The following is an 18,449-nucleotide window of genomic DNA, read 5'->3' as shown; positions in this document are numbered from 1 at the left end:
CTGCTTTGTGTATCCCACATTGATTCACTACGAGTCAGTGCATGAATGAGCTAAATGTATTGTAAAAAATGGCGTAAGAGAAGTTATTCCAAAGATTGATACTTATTATTCATAGATATAAATAGTTTAAATACAAACAAAAATTTATAGATTTTGAAGAGTTTTCAATATAGATTCGCATTCATCTTTGACTGATGATTTAGAACTTTTGATTGATTTCAAAGCTTTCTTTGAAGAATCAACGAAATCTTTAGATCTTTTAATTGCCTTAGAAGCGAATTTAGGATTCAAAACTGTCATGGATAATGTAGATTCTGCATCATTTTTATCGTTGCTTAATCTCTCTAAATAAAAGTCAATATCTCTTGAACTCTTCTTATCAGCAACGATATTTACTTCATGGAATCCAAACAAAGAAGAGACAACATTAAACACGTAATTCTTGTTTTCGAAGGTGTCTTTACAAATAAAAGTGACTGGACATATAAAATTGTCGAATTTATTTGTAAATTTCTTCGAAGGAATGAAAACGATGTTTGTCTTTGAATACATGAAACTTGCAAACTCAGACATTGTTGGAATATGAGATTCAACAATATATTTGTTATTTGATTTCGAAGTAACAAAATAATAAAACGGTTTTGACACTTTTGTCAAATCAAAATCAATTTGATTTAATTCAAATTTCGTTTGTAATTTGATCAAATTTTGTAAGATTTGTTTGGAGCAAACCTTGTAATCACTCTTGATAACAAGTTCCAAAATTTCATTCAAAAGATTAAAAATCCTTTGCTTATCATAAAAAAATTGTTGGCTTTGCAACACTCTTCCACCAATTGATTTAATTTCTTCATTTGTCAGAATATATAAATAAGAATTCAATAAAGAAATTTCTTCGATTTTTGCATAAAACGAATTCAAATAAAATACATTTTCATAGAAATAATTTCCGCATAAATTCATCATTGATACAATCATATTATTGGTATGAACATCAAGAAATATTTTTGTTATTTGTAGTGGATCATATTCTTTCAATAATCTATCAAAGATTTCTAAATAAATCTTCTTTGTTTTTGAAAGTTTTTCTGTAGCAATTTTGACAAATTGTTCGTCAGGAAAAGATGTCAAGAAAAGTGTCAAAACAGTCAAAAACTCGTAATAAACGAATTCAAGAGATTTGTAAGCATTGAACAAAAATTCTGACATGAAAATGTCGAAAATCTTGTCTATGTTTTTCACTCTCAAATATTCAGAATAAAAAACATGAACAAAGAAAGATAAAATAGAATTTCTTGTTATATACATTTTCCTGTTAATCATCGGCAGAATATTAGAGAAAAGAGTGGAAATCATTTGATATTGATCAGGGAAACAATCAACAACTTTGCAATAAAGCCAAACAGACTGTTTGACAATAAATGAAGGTTGTAGTTTTGCTAGAGAATAATGAACAGATTCTGCAATTTCTTTGAACATTTTTTTGTTTGGATTGTCTGAATCCATTGTTACAGAGAAAATCCTTATCAATCTCTTTGTGAATTCGGCCAAAAACAAAGGTGAAATGAATTCACTTTCTGAGAATTTTTTGTATAACAAGCCAATTAATTTTCTCACAACCATTTCTTTTCCATTTTTGTCAGTAATTGTTTGATGAATTAAACTTAGAGAAGAAGTCTTGATTAAAAACAAAATAGGAGATATGAATGACTCTAAAGATTCAGCATCATCAAGAATATTATTATTACTACAATGTTTTGCGGCAAAATCTAAATAAGGGAAGAAAATTTGAGAAGAAATGTCAGAAATTGATGAAAAACTGTCAGAATTTTCTATAAATTTTGCATTGATTTGCAAAACTTGTCTAATAAACTCCAAGTTATTTGTAGCCATTGCATCATCAAGTTTCGAAAACAAGATACTAAATATTTGCCTATATTTTGGAAAAGTAACAACAACAGTTGGAAGAAAAGGAGACATTGCAAAAGCATGAAAAACATTAAATTGTCCAAGCATTGACAAAGATCTAATTGGAAGAGGTAACAAATCAGCACGAATTTGTTCTGGATCTTGTGATGATGGAAAAGCTGTCATTGAAAACAATTCTATTGAGCGATTATCAAAAGCATTCAAATGTGTCAAAATTATTTCAGACAAATTTTCTTCATCCAAAGTTCCACTCAAATAAAACAAGAAATTGCAAAATCTTTCATTAGCTATTCTACTAAATTCCGTTCTCGCAAGCAAACTTATTATTTTTGATATTCCTTGACACATTTTTGCCAAATTTTCTTTGTAGAATTTGAAAACTTCATTTGAAAACAATAATAATGCCAACAAGATATCTAAAATATAAGGCAATGATTTGATACATCTTAACTGTTCCAAATAATCATTTTTCGAATTACATTCTGATACATAATTCGAATAAAAGTTCAAAAACTTCGAAATGAAATCAATAGATAAATAATTTGGATTAAAACATCCGAAACACCATTGATTGAAATTTTCCAAACAATCTAAACTGAAATTCGACAAAAACAATACTAAATCTCTGACATTTTTCTCGGAAATTGTTTTCAAGAAAACAAAAATTGTTGGAATAAATAATGGTTCTAAAAGAGAAAGAGACATTCCTCTGAAAAATGGTGTTTTGATTCCATTTGATTGATAAAAATCAACAAATGTTTTTGGAATAACAAAATTCGATGGAAAACTAATTGACAAATTAACAAAAGATGATGTTTCTTGGAACAACGCCAAAGATTTGTTTTTCACATCATTCAAACTAAACTTGATTTCGTTGTTTTGCAAAAGAAAATCATTCTGATTGAAAAATTTGAATGTTGTAAATAAACGGTTATTTTCAACACCTTTTTTGTCAATTGTCCTGAAACTGATTTTACAAACAGCAGAATGAGAAAAGTCTTTGGTAACTAAAATCTGACAAATGTCAGGAAATGTCATATTTTGACTGTAATTTGCCAAACAAGATTTAAAGTTCTTTTGTAATTCATTCTTTTGGTTCAAACAATCACTATTTGTTTGATCAATGATTTCTACAGTGAAATAACAATATTTGGCATCTGTTACATCACTTTGAAAAGTGACATTTTTCAGAATAATTAACGGATATTTGTAGATCAAATTATTATCAATTCTTGGTATAAAAGTAAACGGAAAACAATTATTCGACCAAAAAGTGTCAGAATTTATTGGTCTTTCAAATAATAATCTGATTTTCAATGTCATTGTCACTTCTTGGAAATCAATTGCAATGTTGTCAATGAATTGATTGACATTTTTATCGTCTAAATACGAATTGTTCGAAATTGAATGGAATCTGTCAGGAAAAGAAGGATTGAATTCCAAAAATCCACCTTCATTAAAGATTTTGATAGAAGAAACAGCGGTATGTTTGAATTCTCCATCATCTAACTGCGACAACAACCTTGCAATCAAAACAACATTTGGATTTCTTTCCGAAATCTCAATTACAGCTGTTAATGAACTTGTATTCAAAATAATTGGTAAAGAATCAACAATTCCTATTGAAAATGGCTGCGAAACAATCATTTTCTTTCTAATATCATATAAATACAAACTAACAATGTTCTTTCTCGATTTAAAACTAGTTACTGTTATTGACAAATAACCGCTTTTTCCTTTTGAATAAATTGATTCAGGAAAATTCGAAATCATCGAATTAGAAATATTTGAGAGTTTCCTGAATTTTATATCCAATGGTTTCGATGTATTCGAGAATAATGAAATCAAAGATGAAATCTGGTGAACTGAAAATGTTTTCTGACAATTATCATCATAACTGAATTCATTTATAACATTTTCGTCAATTTCTAAGTCTTCTTTAGGTTTAGGGAAATATTTATAAACAACTTTGTTCAATGGTAAATAAGACTCGAAAATTTCCTTTGGAAAATTCGTTGGAACAAAGTTTTCATTCAAATTTTTCTGAGAAACATAAAAAGGTTTTGTTTTAAAGATTAAATCTCTTTCATTTTGGTTGGAAGTGATGTACTGACTGAATTCTTGTGGTAAAATTGTTGGAATATGATTTTTAAGTGGTGTGAAATCGATTTCAGAAATATTTTTCGAATTCGACAAAATCATCTTTTGAAAATCTCTTAAAACACTGTTATTATTATACATATCAATCAACCTTTGTATGTAATAATACAAATGTGGTAAATTTGAATAAGTTATTTGTGAATTTAGAAGATCAATTAAATTAATAAAAACTTCTGCATCGCAAATAGCATCTGATGGACTAGCAAGTGATAATATATTATAAGCATGACAATACATATCTAAATTTGATGAAACATTTAATAATTCTGTCTCATGAGAATATCCAACAATTAAAGATGAAGCAAGAATAACAGAAACATGTTCTACATATGATTTAATGTTATAATTTCCTTTCATAACTATGCAATTCTCTATAAATACAACAGATTGCTTCAAAAGTCTCAATTTTGATGGGAATTCAATTGAAATTGCGGTTTTGACGGTTTTGTAAATTTCTTTTATTAGAATTGTTTTCATTGCTTGTCTGATGAAATTTTCCAAAGGTGTTGATTTGATGATTTCCAATGGATCCAAAAATGAAACGTTAATTAAATCTGGTTGAGAACACAATAAATTAACTAAATTTAATGATTTTTGGAACAAATTTAAATCATTTTTGCAATTTAAGTTGTCAGGAGGATTCCATTCTTTAGAAAGAGATAATAAAGCATTATTAAAGTCATCATGAAGCTTCTTATACTGCTCATTAGTTCTACTTGTCATATCATTGAAATATCCAAGATGTTTTTCCAATATTTGTTTAATTTTCTCACAGTTTTGCTTCAATTTTGAATTTTTGTTCAATTGCTGCATTCAAAGATGAAATTAAAAGGTCATCATTCTTGTAATCTCCTTTCATATGACTTAACTTCCAAATAACAATTTCCAATGAACTTATAAATGGTTTTATTGTCGTTAAAGGACAGAAAACTTTAACTAATCTTTGAAGATCAGAAATTTGATCATAAATAGTTTTAATTGTACTTAAAAAGTCTTTTGGAGTATCAAATATAACGCCACATCTAATAGATGATATATGTTCTCTTAATCTAACTAAAATGTTCATTAAATAAAAAGAATTCAAATTAAATTCTGTTTCTGACAAAGAAAATATGATTTTTGATATTCCATCACTAGCATGCGCTAAATCCATGTTTGAATCTTTAACTTCATAGTCTTCTTTTTTGAAACTCAAAATATTTGATGAAATTGTTTTGAGAAATTCAATTAAAACAGGTATTTGCCTTGTAAAACATAATTCTCTCTTTGAAGAATCCAATTTCATTATTTCTTTCTTATTTTTTTCTAAATCATCAACATATTTTTGCAAATTCAGCTTAAAAAGTCTTTCTACAGAAAAATCTCCTTGTAATTTCTTGAATTTATCACATAACAATTGTATATTCTTTGGAATTATCTTTACTGAATTTTTACAAATTAAATTTAACAAATTTAATGTTTCGAAACATAATTCACGCAAAGGAATATCATTAATAGGTATTAATATCGCTGTCTGCATTCCTTCAACAACTAAGTTAAATGTAGAACATAATTCATTGTAATCATTTGAAAAAATTGATTTTTTCTGTGATTTTTTGGTATTTTTTTGAAAATCTAATGCTGGCCAAACTGATTTTAGATAGTTTTGTATTGTTTGCAAAAGAGGAACTGTTTTCTCACTTAAATCGGTAATAGTATTCATCAAAACTTTGACTTTTGATAAAGAATTTTTTGCAATTTCGAAAATTTCTTTTTCATTTTTGTTATTTGATGCTGAAAGTTGTGCTGTTTTCGATGGATTCGTATATAATGATATAATATCTGCATAACCAATTGATTTTTTGTTTGTTTTGATCTGATCAATATCATTTTTATAATTTAATTCTAATTCCAAAACTTTGTCAGGTGAAAATGTTGTACTTTGTCCTTTTGATGTTGTTAACAAACTCTTTAATGAAACCTCTAGTCCAACCAATGATGAATAAAAAACTCTTGATTGAGATTTGTAGCCTCCATACGCCAGAACTCTTTGTATTTCTATGAACTTTGATTTGTTTTTCTCAAGAAAATCAATTAATTGTTCGATTGTTCCTTTAAGAGCTGTTGTATCTTCAAATGCAGGTGTCATGTCTGAAAAGAACTTATCTATTAGAAACAGTTGTGGTTCTATTGATGCGGAGTATGCATTGGACGAAGATCCAAGGACTTTTGCAATACTTTCATGTCCAATTTTTGAATAATCTGTGACATTTAAAGGATTTGAGATATGATTAGTAATAACAGAATAATAATTCAATAATTCATCAATTAAATACAATAATTTGGGTGTTAATTGAGAAACTACTGATTTTTTCAAATTTTCATCAATAATTCCTGAAAAATAACATAAATCAGAAGTAAACTGTCGGAAATCGATAATACTAGATAATGTTAGCTCTGGAAGAAATGAAAAACTATTTGAAGTTGACAAAATGAAAGAATCTCTAAAATTTGTAATTTTTTGGGTAATAAAGGCTATGGAATCAGCAGAATCTTTATTTGTGATTTTTGAGATGTTATCAAGTAATGTTTTTGTCACATCTGGTAATAAAATTTTGATATCAAATAACGAATAATTTGTTGCTAAGTCTTGTTCTGAGTTTAGTACGATTTTGTTTGTTGTTGATATTTTAGATATTAAATCAGAATAGCTTTCTTGAATTTGATGAGTAGGTAATGGATTAGTTTTTGAAATTTCACAAATTATATAGTTTGCAAGAATAATTTTGTTTAAAGCACTATTAATGAATGATGAAAATGCTGGATATGTTATTTCTAGTTGATCGTATTGATCATTTACGGTTTTGAGAATAAAATTTGCCAAAGATATATCGGATTGAGATACTTTGTGTAATGAATTAAGCGAATTTATGTCAGAATTTGTAGATGGTGACGCATTTGATAAAATATAATGAAGATTGAAAAAGGTCGATGAAAAATTCGAAGTAAAGGAGTCATTTTGTAGATTCATACTATTCAAACTATTACTTAATGTATCAAGGCTTGAAATTAACTGAATCTGTTTATATGCAACTTCATCAGCTAAAGTTTTGTGGTCATCAAACAAAATACTGAAAATAAAACAAATTTAATTAAATAAATATATCTTATTCAACAAAGAATTCATAAATTTAGTAAATTTTAGCTTTTTCAGAGTTCCTACCGAGGATTATGTCATCAACTATAATTGAAGCACGGGGTATAAATACGAGCTCAAAAGTCCATAAATTTAAAGAAATTTGTTCCTCAATGCTGCTCATTTAACTTAATAAAAATCTTAAAATGAAACATGCTAGCAAGAAATGAACAGTAAGAAAACCAAATCAGAGTATGCATGTCTGTCGTGAGTAGGGCTTATTACATTGTAATATCATTAATTTTAATTTTATTAAATTTCAATAAGCGCCAGAAATATAATTATCTCAAATAAAATGGTGTTTTATAGATTAAATAATGCAAATATGCAATAAAAATGTACTATATGTCATATGGAATATAAAACTACCGGAAATGGAGTATAAAATAGACAGAGTTTACATCTAAACAAAATATGATCGTTTGAAATTTATAACGAATTCAATGACTTCTAGGCTTACTTCGTCACGTGCACGTCCACCGACATCCTCTCGCCCAATTTCGAGTCACAAAGGCACTGGATTCAGCTCGGGCGGCTTAGGTACTTCTGGAGGTAAGAAGGTTATCTCTCCACTTGATCATGTAAGAGATTCATTCTCACAATTCATTAATGATACAAGTGATTCACCAGAAAATAAGGTGAAGAAATTCAAAAAGGATATAATGGATGCTATCATAGCTTCATCGCAGGCTTTAAAGGCTGATCCTCCGGATAGTTCTTTATCTCTTACAAAAGCTAAGGAAGCTGATGCACAACTCAAGAGTCTTCAAGATTTTATCACATCAAAGAACTTCGATGAGCAAGAATTCAAGACTTACAAATATACAGTTCTTATGCAACTTGCTGATGCTTATAAAGCCAACTCCAATTACGATGAAGCAATCCGCAGATACAAAAGATTACTTAAAGATCATGAATATCCTAACATGTTCATGCCATATTTAGAAATCGGTAATATCAACATGATTCTCGGAAAATACGAAGATGCCGTTAAAAACTACAACATGGGCATTAACTATTTGAAGCCAGAACATAGCAGATACAAAGCCAGATTCAATCATGCTTGTGGCGTTGCTCAAATTTGCCTTGGACAGTACACACAAGCTCTTTCTGCCTTTGAAACTGCAATGAGACTTGATCCATCCATCAAGACTGGCTACAATCTTGTTTTATGCCACGCATTACTTTCATCTACCGACGAAGTTAGAGATGCTTACAAAGGATTGCTTGGTGTCAAGCCAATTACAACTATTGGTGACATCAGTGAGTCAGATATCCTTGGAAATCAACTCCACGTCGAGAGAAGAGAACAAGTCAGATTAGTCATGCTTGCAAGCCGTTTAGTTGCATCAAAGACGGATAAAGATTGGCAAGAAGCTTACGATTACGTATTGCAAAAGCTCAAACAGTCGAAATTCCCTGAAGCAACAGGAGAATTTGAAATTGCCTATTCTCTTGCACACTTAAACCATCATAATGCTGATAAAGCTATTGAGATGCTTCGCCAGATCAGGAAGAAAGACCCAGCTCTCATGGCTCTCGCAGCAACAAACCTTTCATTCTTATATTACCTCGAACAAGACTACGAAAACGCCGATAAATACGCTCAAATGGCTCTTGACCATGATAAATACAATGCACAAGCTCTTGTTAACAAAGGCAACTGTCTTATGCAATCAAATCATGAAGAAGAAGCCAGAGACCAATATCTTGAAGCTATTGGTGTTGAAGCTGATTGCGTTGAAGCTCTTTACAACCTCGGTGTTGTTTCAAAGATGACAGGACAATACGATGAAGCATTACAAGTCTTTGAGAAGCTTAACAGAATTATCCCAAAGGCTCCTGAAGTTGCATTCGAAATATCTGATTGCTACGAAAAGGCTGGAATGAACGTAAATGCAATTGAATGGTTGCATCGTTTAATTAACATCCAACCAAAGGATCCTGCCATTTGGCGTCGAATCGGAGCAATTTGGGATAGAGATCAGAATGAATCCCAAGCATTCCATTGCTACACAGAGTCCTACAAATTCTGTCCAAGCGATATCGACGTCATTCAATGGCTTGGCAGTTATTTCAGAAAGAAACAATCGTACGACCAAGCATTGAAGTTCTTCGAACGCGCTGCAGAGTTAGCTCCAAAGCAGCCACGTTATTTGATGATGGTTGCTTCTTGCCACAGGAATATGGACCAGAAACAAGAAGCACTCGCTGCATACGAGAAAGTCATGCAATTGGATCCAAACAACAAACAATGTTTGGAACATTTGATCAAATTGACTACAGAAATGGGTTTGACACAAAAGGCTGATTTATATCAGAGAATGTGCAAGGATTTGATGGAGAGGATTGCTTTGATGCAGCAGGAAGAAATGGATGCACAACAGATGCAAGGAATGCAAGGAGATCAAATGGGATATCAAGACCAAGGATTCAATCAATTCAATGACCAAAGAAGAGCTGATAACGTTATGGACTTTGGAAATAACAAAGAAAATGTTGTCGCTCCAGCACTGAACGTTGACGCTTCTGCAAAGGGAATGGTTCAGAATGCTCGTGCAGGAGAAGGTGATGGAAATATGTGGGATGATGTGGATATTGACCTTCCAGACTAAATTTTTATTGTTTAATTAGATTTAAAATTGATAAAATTTTTCGAGACTGTGTTCATTCTGGCGAAAGTACTCCATTAAATGAATTGAAATTGGACTTTTATGGTCATTAGTGAGATAAGATTGTGTATTATGTGATTCCCAACTCCCATGACCAATGATAGTAATTCTTTATATTTTGCAGACACCAAAAATATCCAACATTCAGGTTACTAAATAAAAAATCAACTCCATGCTAGGCATGATCACTGAAGCCAAATATGGCATCACTCCATTATATCTAATGAGAAAATATTCTTTCATTTTTAGTCTGCTTTATTTCATAATTGAAGGTCTCTTTGAGTGTGAGTAATATCTTTCCCTTGATTTCATATTTCTTCATTCTAAAAATGTATATTTTGCTATCTGAACGCGATAATGCACGTTCCATGATCAGATAATGCAGAATCACTCTCCCAAAACTTCAAAAAAAATCGTTTTTCTTCTTAGGATTCAAAAATATGTAATTTTTTTCCTGATAAATCTTTTTTATGTTAATTTTTGGCGATTTTTCGAAAATTACAATATTGCGAATATGAACAATTTTAAGAACATTGCTGAGTTATAAAATCAAATTTAAGAAATGACCAAAATTGAAAATTTCAAAATACGAATCAATTAGGAAATCATAATTAATAGACTCTATTACTCACAGTCAAAGAGACCTTCAATTTTTTAACAATTACTGGGATTATCTTGAGATAATCTCACTATATTTTGATGACGTTTTATTTCATAAAATTTTATTTAAGGGGGTAACACAAAAATAGACCCATTTTTATGGTAGAAGTTCCTCAAGTTGGATCTAGTGGTATTAAACTCTCCACAATAAGTGATGAAGAGAAGCAAGAATTTTCTGATGTTGTTCAAAAATTAGAAAATTATTCTCAAGATATTATCAGATCGTTTGATGAAACAATAAAAGGAATTAGAGGTAATTTAGATGGAATGGGTGATGTTGCAATAAAAGCTATTGCAGCATTAGAAGAAGCTAGAGCAAAAATACAATCTCTTTCTGAACAATCATACGAAGAATTAGATCAGATCATTAACTCCGTTGAATCAGTTATAACAGAACTCGAGTGTATTGACACAATTCAGGCAGATGTTAATTTCTTGAGCGATGCAATCACTACTGTTGAAACTGCAGTTCGTTCCAAATCTGCCTAAAATTTCATATTGTAAACTATCTTTATTCCTTCAAATATTACGATTTTACGTATATCCACGCATTTTACTAATAGATATTTCTTGAAAAATCATGAACTTACTTGGAATTGAATGTTATTCTTAGATTTTATTGGTTAATGTCTTAATGGTAAGTAGTTGATCATTAGATGAATATATCATGAAGTTTTTTTGTGCTTTGCGTAAGATATATTGGATCTGAAATTAATAGCGGGTTAATTAAATGATGTGTGATTGACGTCTTTCGTAATTTTATCCAATAAGCTTTATTCATCCGCTTATGAGCTTGAATGATGAAAATTTGCGGAAAAATAATCTTTTTTCTACTTATTTTCTTGTGTTAGTATTATGAAATAGAATGCCATCTGCATATATGTTAATATCTTATATAAAATATATTATTGTCTTTGGCCAAAATTTTGAATACCTCTGAGATTTTAGGAAATTTTACAAAGAAAAATGAAACCTATACAGATCAGCAGCATTTCAAACAATGTCAAAGTGAGTGAAGAACTCAAAGAAGAAGATGTAGAATTTGTTATGACAGAATTACAAGCAATGGACAACAATTTACAATTACATGCGTTGATTTACATTAGAAATGCACTTCAAAAACCATATGCTGGCGAGCTAATTACAAAATTCCCTGATATTTTCGTATTTATAGTAGGCCTCGCAAGAGATGGAGATACAGATGATATTCGTGGTTATGCAATTGAAGATATAGCATTATCAATTAAGCTACCAGATTGTCCTACACGCGCACTTGAAAAAACACCTCATTTTTGCGATGCTTTACTAAATTATTTACAAAATAACGCTCCATGGATTGAATACACGATAGCAATCATTTCGTTTTTGTTTGATTTTGAAGAGTGCAGAGAAACATTTCTTTCGCAAAATATAATTCAAATTTTAGCCGAAAATCAATTTGCAGTCGATGTTTCACCAATAATTTCCCAAATTTTCCGTTTTTATGAGATTACACCAGAAGTTTGTTCATTGATTCCAATAATTTACCAAGAATTAGAAATTGAAAACAACATCACAATTGCAAACGCATTATCAGCGCTTACATCATTAATACAGAAGCTATCTTACGATGAAAACCTTGCCCAATCAGTAAATATTAATATTGATGAAATTCATTCAAAAATCTTACAACTTTTATCATCAGATGACAAAACAATACAGTCATCAGCATTTAGAACATTAGAGGTACTAGGAGTAGTCACAGAAGCTGATGTTAATGCTTGCTGCCTTTGTTTGAATTCAAATGATTCAGCAACATATGCAAGCAGGTATTTAGAGAAGTGCGCTTCATTATGGGCTGAGACATACAGTGATTTGATTACAAAAGCAGTTGTTGATAACCTAGATAATTACAATTTTTCAACAAAACGACAAGTTCTTAAATTATTAAATATCACAGCTCCATATATAACTGACATTAATGAGAGCCTTCCAAATATTTTCGGAACTTATTTGTCTGATAAATTAATTGGCAGACAACTTATCAAAGGTTTGTACCAATTATGTACTAGAATAGCTTCTAATGGTGATGGCCATTGGTTCTTCTCTTCTCTTGAAGATTATTTAGATGATATTGAAAGTTATACTGAAGATAAGAATCAATCCGTGGCAGAATGTGCATCACATATCATAGAGTTTATTGCTAATCAATAAATATTAGAGTTTCTTTAAAAAAAATATAAAAAAATTAATTTAATTTTTTTTTAGATAACAGTAAAACAAAACATATACGTATATGATTATTTTAATAGAACAGATGGCGGGGAAGACCAAGTACCAACTAATTTTTCTGGTTTGATTGAGAATTGAATAGAATCATCTCCAAAATCAAATTTACCAACCGTACGATATCCGAAATGAAGAAGAGCTCCTTGATATATGCCAAGAATAAAATGTCCATAAACTTGGAGCCAAAATTCTTGTTCTGGTGGCATTCCTTGCTTTGTAATCGGTCCTAATCTCCTAAACATACTTGGTAATTCTTTGTTGTATTGGAATTTAATAAATTTATCTCCATCATTACTAAATTCTGCCGGAGCTCCTAAAATTTCATTTCCCATTACTTGCCCAACATATGCAACTACATTATCTAAATTACTTTCGATTAATGAAGTAGAAACCATTTGAATGGCAAATGCAAATCCTGGTTTCATTCCAAAGTTCTGTAATTTAAGGTAAACAAGATTTGTACATGTGACATCGTCTTTGTATTTCAGTTTTATTTGTTTTGCAAGTTCATTAACAAGAAGATCAGCCAACTCTATTGAAGAATCCATATAAAAGTTGAAAAAAAATTTTTTTGTCATCCTAATTTTTTATCATGAATAAGTATTATGAAAGACATGCAACAAAACCAACCATGACTTTTGCACACACTTTGAATATTATCACTGCCCATTTACTCCTTTCTGACATCTTTTTGAATTTAGCAACTTCGAGTATGAAATAGTAATGTTTAGACATGAAAGTCTCTTGTGGAAACCTTGACATATAATCATTGTAATATACTATGCATACAAAATAAGTATGATTCACGTTTCCGCTTCTATGATGATAACACATCATTTTTCACTTCAATAGATCAAAATGTGAATATTGAGCTTGTTATTGTGAGAATACTCAACAAACAATAATGATATTGTAAAAGCATTTAAAATCAAAGAATTCGTATTTCATTCCGACAAGAATTTTGTAAATTTCAATTTTAACGAATAATTTCATATCACCATATTATGCTGATGTCAATGAGATCATTATCTCAGATGACAATTTTTACAAATTTTTCATTCGTTTTTTTTATTAATTTTGATATGAATGCTTCAAATCCGCCTGATATATCCAAGATCAGGCAGATTTTGGAGGATCCAGAAGCTTTCAATCTGTCAATAGATTATCAGCAAATGAGAGAAGTTCTAAATGAGCTTTTTCAACAGACAGATTCAAATAATAAATATATTCAAACATGGCAATCAATGCAAACACAATTTCTGAAACCACAAGAGCTCAAACCTCTACAAGATAGCATTGAAAAAACACAACAAATGTTATCACAACAAGCAAATGATTTTGGAACGGAAATACGTGAAGTTAGAGCATTCTTTACATATCAAATCAAAGATTTACGATCAAAAGTCGACGAAAATATGGCTACTGTCGTTTCAGAATTATCAAAACCTGTTACACCAGCAGCAACTACACCTGTTGTTGTAGAATCAGGTCAAGTTCCTATTGCAGACCAAACTCTTCGTTCTGATTTTGAAATTTTAAAGGAAAGATTCGAAAATTTACTTGAAACTCTTCAAAATCCACCTCAAGTCGAAGAAGAAGATTACGAAGAAGACGAAAACGAAAAAGCAGAGGAGGAAAGAACGAAAGAAGAGCCTCCAAAACAAGAAGAAGCCAGACCTTCTTCAGTTCGTCTTGAATCTGAAAGACCTCCTCCAATTACAATCGAACAGAAGCCTCCTGTTGAAGTGGTACCACCAGAAACCATATCTAAGCCTCCTTCTACACCTTTAACTCCATCATCTCAAGCAGATACAGGAACTCCAAAGCCAAAGAAAGATCATTCATCAGTGAACAGAGCATATGAATTTGCTATCAATGATTTAAAGGTTCAAGTCAAAAAACTTCTAGAAAAAACAGGAAATCTCGAAGAACAAAATTCTCAAACAACACCAACAGTTAAGCAGTTGAAAGATAGTGTAGATGGTATGACTCCAGAATTAGCTAAATTAAAAACAGATGTTGTGTTGTTAAAAGATGATTTCTCAAGATTATCAGAAGGAAACAGCGAATCTCTTCAAAATATGATGAGAGAGATGAACAAAGCAACTCCAGTACAAATATCCGCACCGAAAGAAGGAGTTTCAAGCGAAGAATTGCAAAAACAAATTAAAGAAATGAAAATTCAATATGCGCAGCAAATAGCGAAGATTGAGACTACTTTAGCTGATGAATTGAAGAAATTCAAAGCAGATATTCAAAATATTAAACAAAACAATTCAAATTTCGAGAAGAATTTTGAAGATTTTAAGAATACAATTCCGAAAGAGCCAACAATAATCTATAAAGAGAAAACACCACCTCCAACTCCAAAAGTTGAAGCTCCAACCCCTGAAACTCCAAAAACTCCAAAATCTGAAAATAAGGTTATGAAAGATTCCCCTAAAGCTCCAGAAAGTTTGGACATTGAGATGATTCCACCCAAAGAATTTGCTGAAAAGGTCACCCAAACCATTTACGACCTTCCTCAAATCGTATACGTACATAATGACTCTCAAACACCTCAAATTCCCAATCAAATGATCACAACAATATTGGAAGACAGAGCTCCTGTTGTTGTTCAGCCAAAAGTTGAAGAAAAAGTCGAAATTAAACCCAAAGAAATTCCAAAACTGGAATTAACAGCGAAACCACCACCAAAACTTGTTAAAGAAGAAGAACCAAAGCCATTACCAGAACCAAAAGTTGTTGAAAAAGCTTTCACGAGGTTGGATGTCGTTGAAAATTTAAGTTTTTCATATGAAAACATCGAAAAAAGTGAAGAAATCGAAAATCTCGAGAATCAAAACAAGAAAAACGAAGAACTGATCAAAGACTTATACGATCAGATTGATCACATTACACATGCAACAAAAGAGATCATAAATACAGATAAATACAATGATACACCACTTTTAAACATGATGGATTCACATCAGAGCCAAATCAACAAAACAAAGAACGAAATTGACCAATTAAAGATCAAATTAATGGAGATCTCCAACCAGGCGAATAAACAAGATCAGAATATAACAGATCTCCATTCAGCAACTGATTCTATCCAAAGTGAAGTGGATTTGTTGAAAGGTGATGTTGAAAATAATTCAAAGAATTTCTTAAATTTACAAAAAGTGACACAAAATCAAATGAATGATTTTATTAATCAAGTCACGCAACAGAAGAAGCCAATACTCGCACCTGTTAAGTTTTCTTCTTTGTATGTTGCTCCATTACCTCTTTCTACAATTATACAACAAACACAGCCCCAAAAAGTTGTTTCTTCAAAACCGAAACCTAAAAAACAAAAACAACAAAAACATGTTGAAAAAGAAACACCTCAAGTTGTAGAAAAGGCAAGAGAGCCACCTATAGTAATACCAGAACTCAAGATCAAAGAGAAAACTAAAGAAATCAAACCAGTTGAAGAAGAAGAAGAAGAAACAGGAGAAGAATTTCAATACGAAAAATTCCCATCTTCTGCAGGAAATTTGCCTTCATCTAAACAAAGTGCAAAGTCTTCTGCAAAGTCAATAAAGAAGTCACCATTAGAGGATGATAAAGTAGAGCCATCTTCTACAAAACTTTCAAGAAGAAGCTCAAAGAAATCAGTTCAAAATTCAGCAAAAAGTGTCAAAGATTCTGCAAAAAGTGTCAAAGAATCAGCCAAATCAATTAAAGATTCTTCGAAGAGTTTATTGAGTTCTGCTAAGAATGGTGATGCCAAGAGCTCGAGTCACAGGTTATCCAGCCATAGATCAAGCCACAGAAGCTCAGAAAGAATCTCAGCGAGTGGATCAAGTCATAGATCACAAGAAACATTTAGATCTAAAAACGGCGAAGAAGAAGAAAGACCAAATACACCAATAACTCCTGAAATACATCCGAAATCTTCTCATTCTTCACTTCATACTGGAGAGACATCGAAATCCATCATTTTCGATTCAGAAAACGCTTCTTCAGAATACAATGATTACTATGAAGAAGAAGATGTTTACGACCAACCAATAAATGAAGAAGAAGAAATGGAAAATGAAGAAGAAGACACTGTAAAAAGTGACAAACAAATGACACGTCAAATTGAGAATATGCAAAGTGACATTGTTCATCAAAGAGATCAAATAAGAACACTTAGAAATGCAATTGTTGAGATCAGAAACCATATTACTGATATCGCAAGACAAGTGCATGATAATGACGAGAGATTTACTTTGCCATCATTTGACCAAGCTTTGAATCAATCCACAGAAAAACTGCAGTTGCAAAATGAAGACAACATGAGATCTGTTAAGAAGAGAATCGAACAGAACAATAAACAATTCAGCCAGGAATTGCTCAGCCTCAAACAAGAATTATTTGATATGAAGAAGACTGTTAATGATCTCAGCAAAAGCCAGAAAACAATTATTGCAAAAGCTTTGGCAGGAGGCGGAAGAATCTCAAAGAATCAGTCTTTATTCATCCGTTCCTTGCAGCCAAACAACGAACAAACAGGACCACAAACTAATGAACAAGTTCCAGTAAATCCAGCTGTAAAAGCTAAGAAACCAGCAATAGAATACCAAGAACCTCCTTCTCTTCTAAAAATAACTTCATTGAAATTACCATCATTGAACCAAGACAAAACAGAAAAGCCACCAATAATTTCACCTGTTGATTCAGGAAGAAGTTCATCAACAGCACCAGCGAATTCTCCAAGACAAAGTTCGCTCCAGAATCCTCCTAAATCTCCGAAACAAACTCCACAACAAAATGTACAACAACAAAAGGAAGTTCAAAGTCAAAGAAGCGAAGGTTTGTTGCCTCCTATGACATTTAATGAGACAAATACATCGAATACAATTAATTATGACAAGAAAGTATCATTCACAAGTGTTGTTCCTCAAACTGTACAAGACATGACAGTGTTAAACGTTCCAAGTAACATTGATAAAGAAGTTTTACAATTGATTATGGATGTAAGGACACAAATGCAGTTGCAAGTCGACCAAAACACAACGAGATTGAATGATTTGGAGACTAGAGCAGACAATTTCGTTGATAAGGAGTATGTCAGCAAATTTTACACAAAGATGAGAATTGTTATTACTGAAACTCACGACCAAGTTGAACAAATCAAACAAACACAACCAGATAGAGTTACAAAAGAAGAATTACGCAAAGCAATGGAAGAATTGTATGGAATTCTGGCTAAGGATGAGTCTACAAGCGGTGGAACACAAAGCTACAGATGCTTGCTTTGTGGAAGACCAAAGTCAGGTATTAGTGGTATGATTACTGATAAAGCAGTCGCAGAAAGTCTTGGAGATCCAACACAATCTGTAATTGCGGGTGGAGGAGGACAGAAAACATCAATTATTTACGGTCCTAATGGACAGATGTATAAAGGTAGAGGTAATTTCGGTAGAACAACTATAGCAAAAGTTGATGATAAGAAGAAACCAAGTATGTAATTGTTTTATTATTATTATTATTACTGTTTTATAAATTATTGTTTATTAGATTATTAATTGCTAATAATATTTACAAAAAATAGACGTATTTATACATCC

General features: G+C 31.2%; 7 protein-coding genes across 7 annotated transcripts; 4 read left to right on the top strand and 3 right to left on the bottom strand.

Annotated features, from left to right (window-relative positions):
- Positions 1-144: 144 nt before the first annotated feature.
- Positions 145-4,812, bottom strand: TVAGG3_0839150 (uncharacterized protein; the record flags this gene model as incomplete). Its single annotated transcript, XM_001327339.1, has 1 exon — positions 145-4,812. The coding sequence occupies one exon, from the start codon at positions 4,810-4,812 to the stop codon at positions 145-147; it is 4,668 nt and encodes a 1,555-aa protein (XP_001327374.1).
- Positions 4,813-4,858: 46 nt separating this feature from the next.
- Positions 4,859-6,217, bottom strand: TVAGG3_0839140 (uncharacterized protein; the record flags this gene model as incomplete). The annotated part of the gene is made up of 1 exon (XM_001327340.1): positions 4,859-6,217. One exon carries the CDS (start codon positions 6,215-6,217, stop codon positions 4,859-4,861), a length of 1,359 nt encoding a protein of 452 aa, XP_001327375.1.
- Positions 6,218-7,707: 1,490 nt separating this feature from the next.
- Positions 7,708-10,146, top strand: TVAGG3_0839130 (intraflagellar transport protein 88-like protein family; the record flags this gene model as incomplete). Its single annotated transcript, XM_001327341.1, has 1 exon — positions 7,708-9,879. One exon carries the CDS (start codon positions 7,708-7,710, stop codon positions 9,877-9,879), a length of 2,172 nt encoding a protein of 723 aa, XP_001327376.1.
- A 544-nt stretch (positions 10,147-10,690) lies between these two features.
- TVAGG3_0839120 (uncharacterized protein) lies at positions 10,691-11,118 on the top strand (the record flags this gene model as incomplete). Its single annotated transcript, XM_001327342.1, has 1 exon — positions 10,696-11,085. The coding sequence occupies one exon, from the start codon at positions 10,696-10,698 to the stop codon at positions 11,083-11,085; it is 390 nt and encodes a 129-aa protein (XP_001327377.1).
- Positions 11,119-11,562: 444 nt separating this feature from the next.
- On the top strand, positions 11,563-12,789 carry TVAGG3_0839110 (armadillo (ARM) repeat-containing protein family; the record flags this gene model as incomplete). The annotated part of the gene is made up of 1 exon (XM_001327343.1): positions 11,563-12,789. One exon carries the CDS (start codon positions 11,563-11,565, stop codon positions 12,787-12,789), a length of 1,227 nt encoding a protein of 408 aa, XP_001327378.1.
- Positions 12,790-12,875: 86 nt separating this feature from the next.
- On the bottom strand, positions 12,876-13,412 carry TVAGG3_0839100 (uncharacterized protein; the record flags this gene model as incomplete). The annotated part of the gene is made up of 1 exon (XM_001327344.1): positions 12,876-13,412. The coding sequence occupies one exon, from the start codon at positions 13,410-13,412 to the stop codon at positions 12,876-12,878; it is 537 nt and encodes a 178-aa protein (XP_001327379.1).
- Positions 13,413-13,945: 533 nt separating this feature from the next.
- TVAGG3_0839090 (LP07818P1 family) lies at positions 13,946-18,407 on the top strand (the record flags this gene model as incomplete). Its single annotated transcript, XM_001327345.1, has 1 exon — positions 13,947-18,350. One exon carries the CDS (start codon positions 13,947-13,949, stop codon positions 18,348-18,350), a length of 4,404 nt encoding a protein of 1,467 aa, XP_001327380.1.
- Positions 18,408-18,449: the final 42 nt, after the last annotated feature.

Source organism: Trichomonas vaginalis, chromosome VI, assembly GCF_026262505.1.
Source record: "Trichomonas vaginalis G3 chromosome VI, whole genome shotgun sequence".
Classification (NCBI taxonomy): Eukaryota; Parabasalia; order Trichomonadida; family Trichomonadidae; genus Trichomonas; species Trichomonas vaginalis.
Note: the sequence above shows the minus strand (reverse complement) of the source record. Positions and strands in the feature narration are given on the sequence as shown.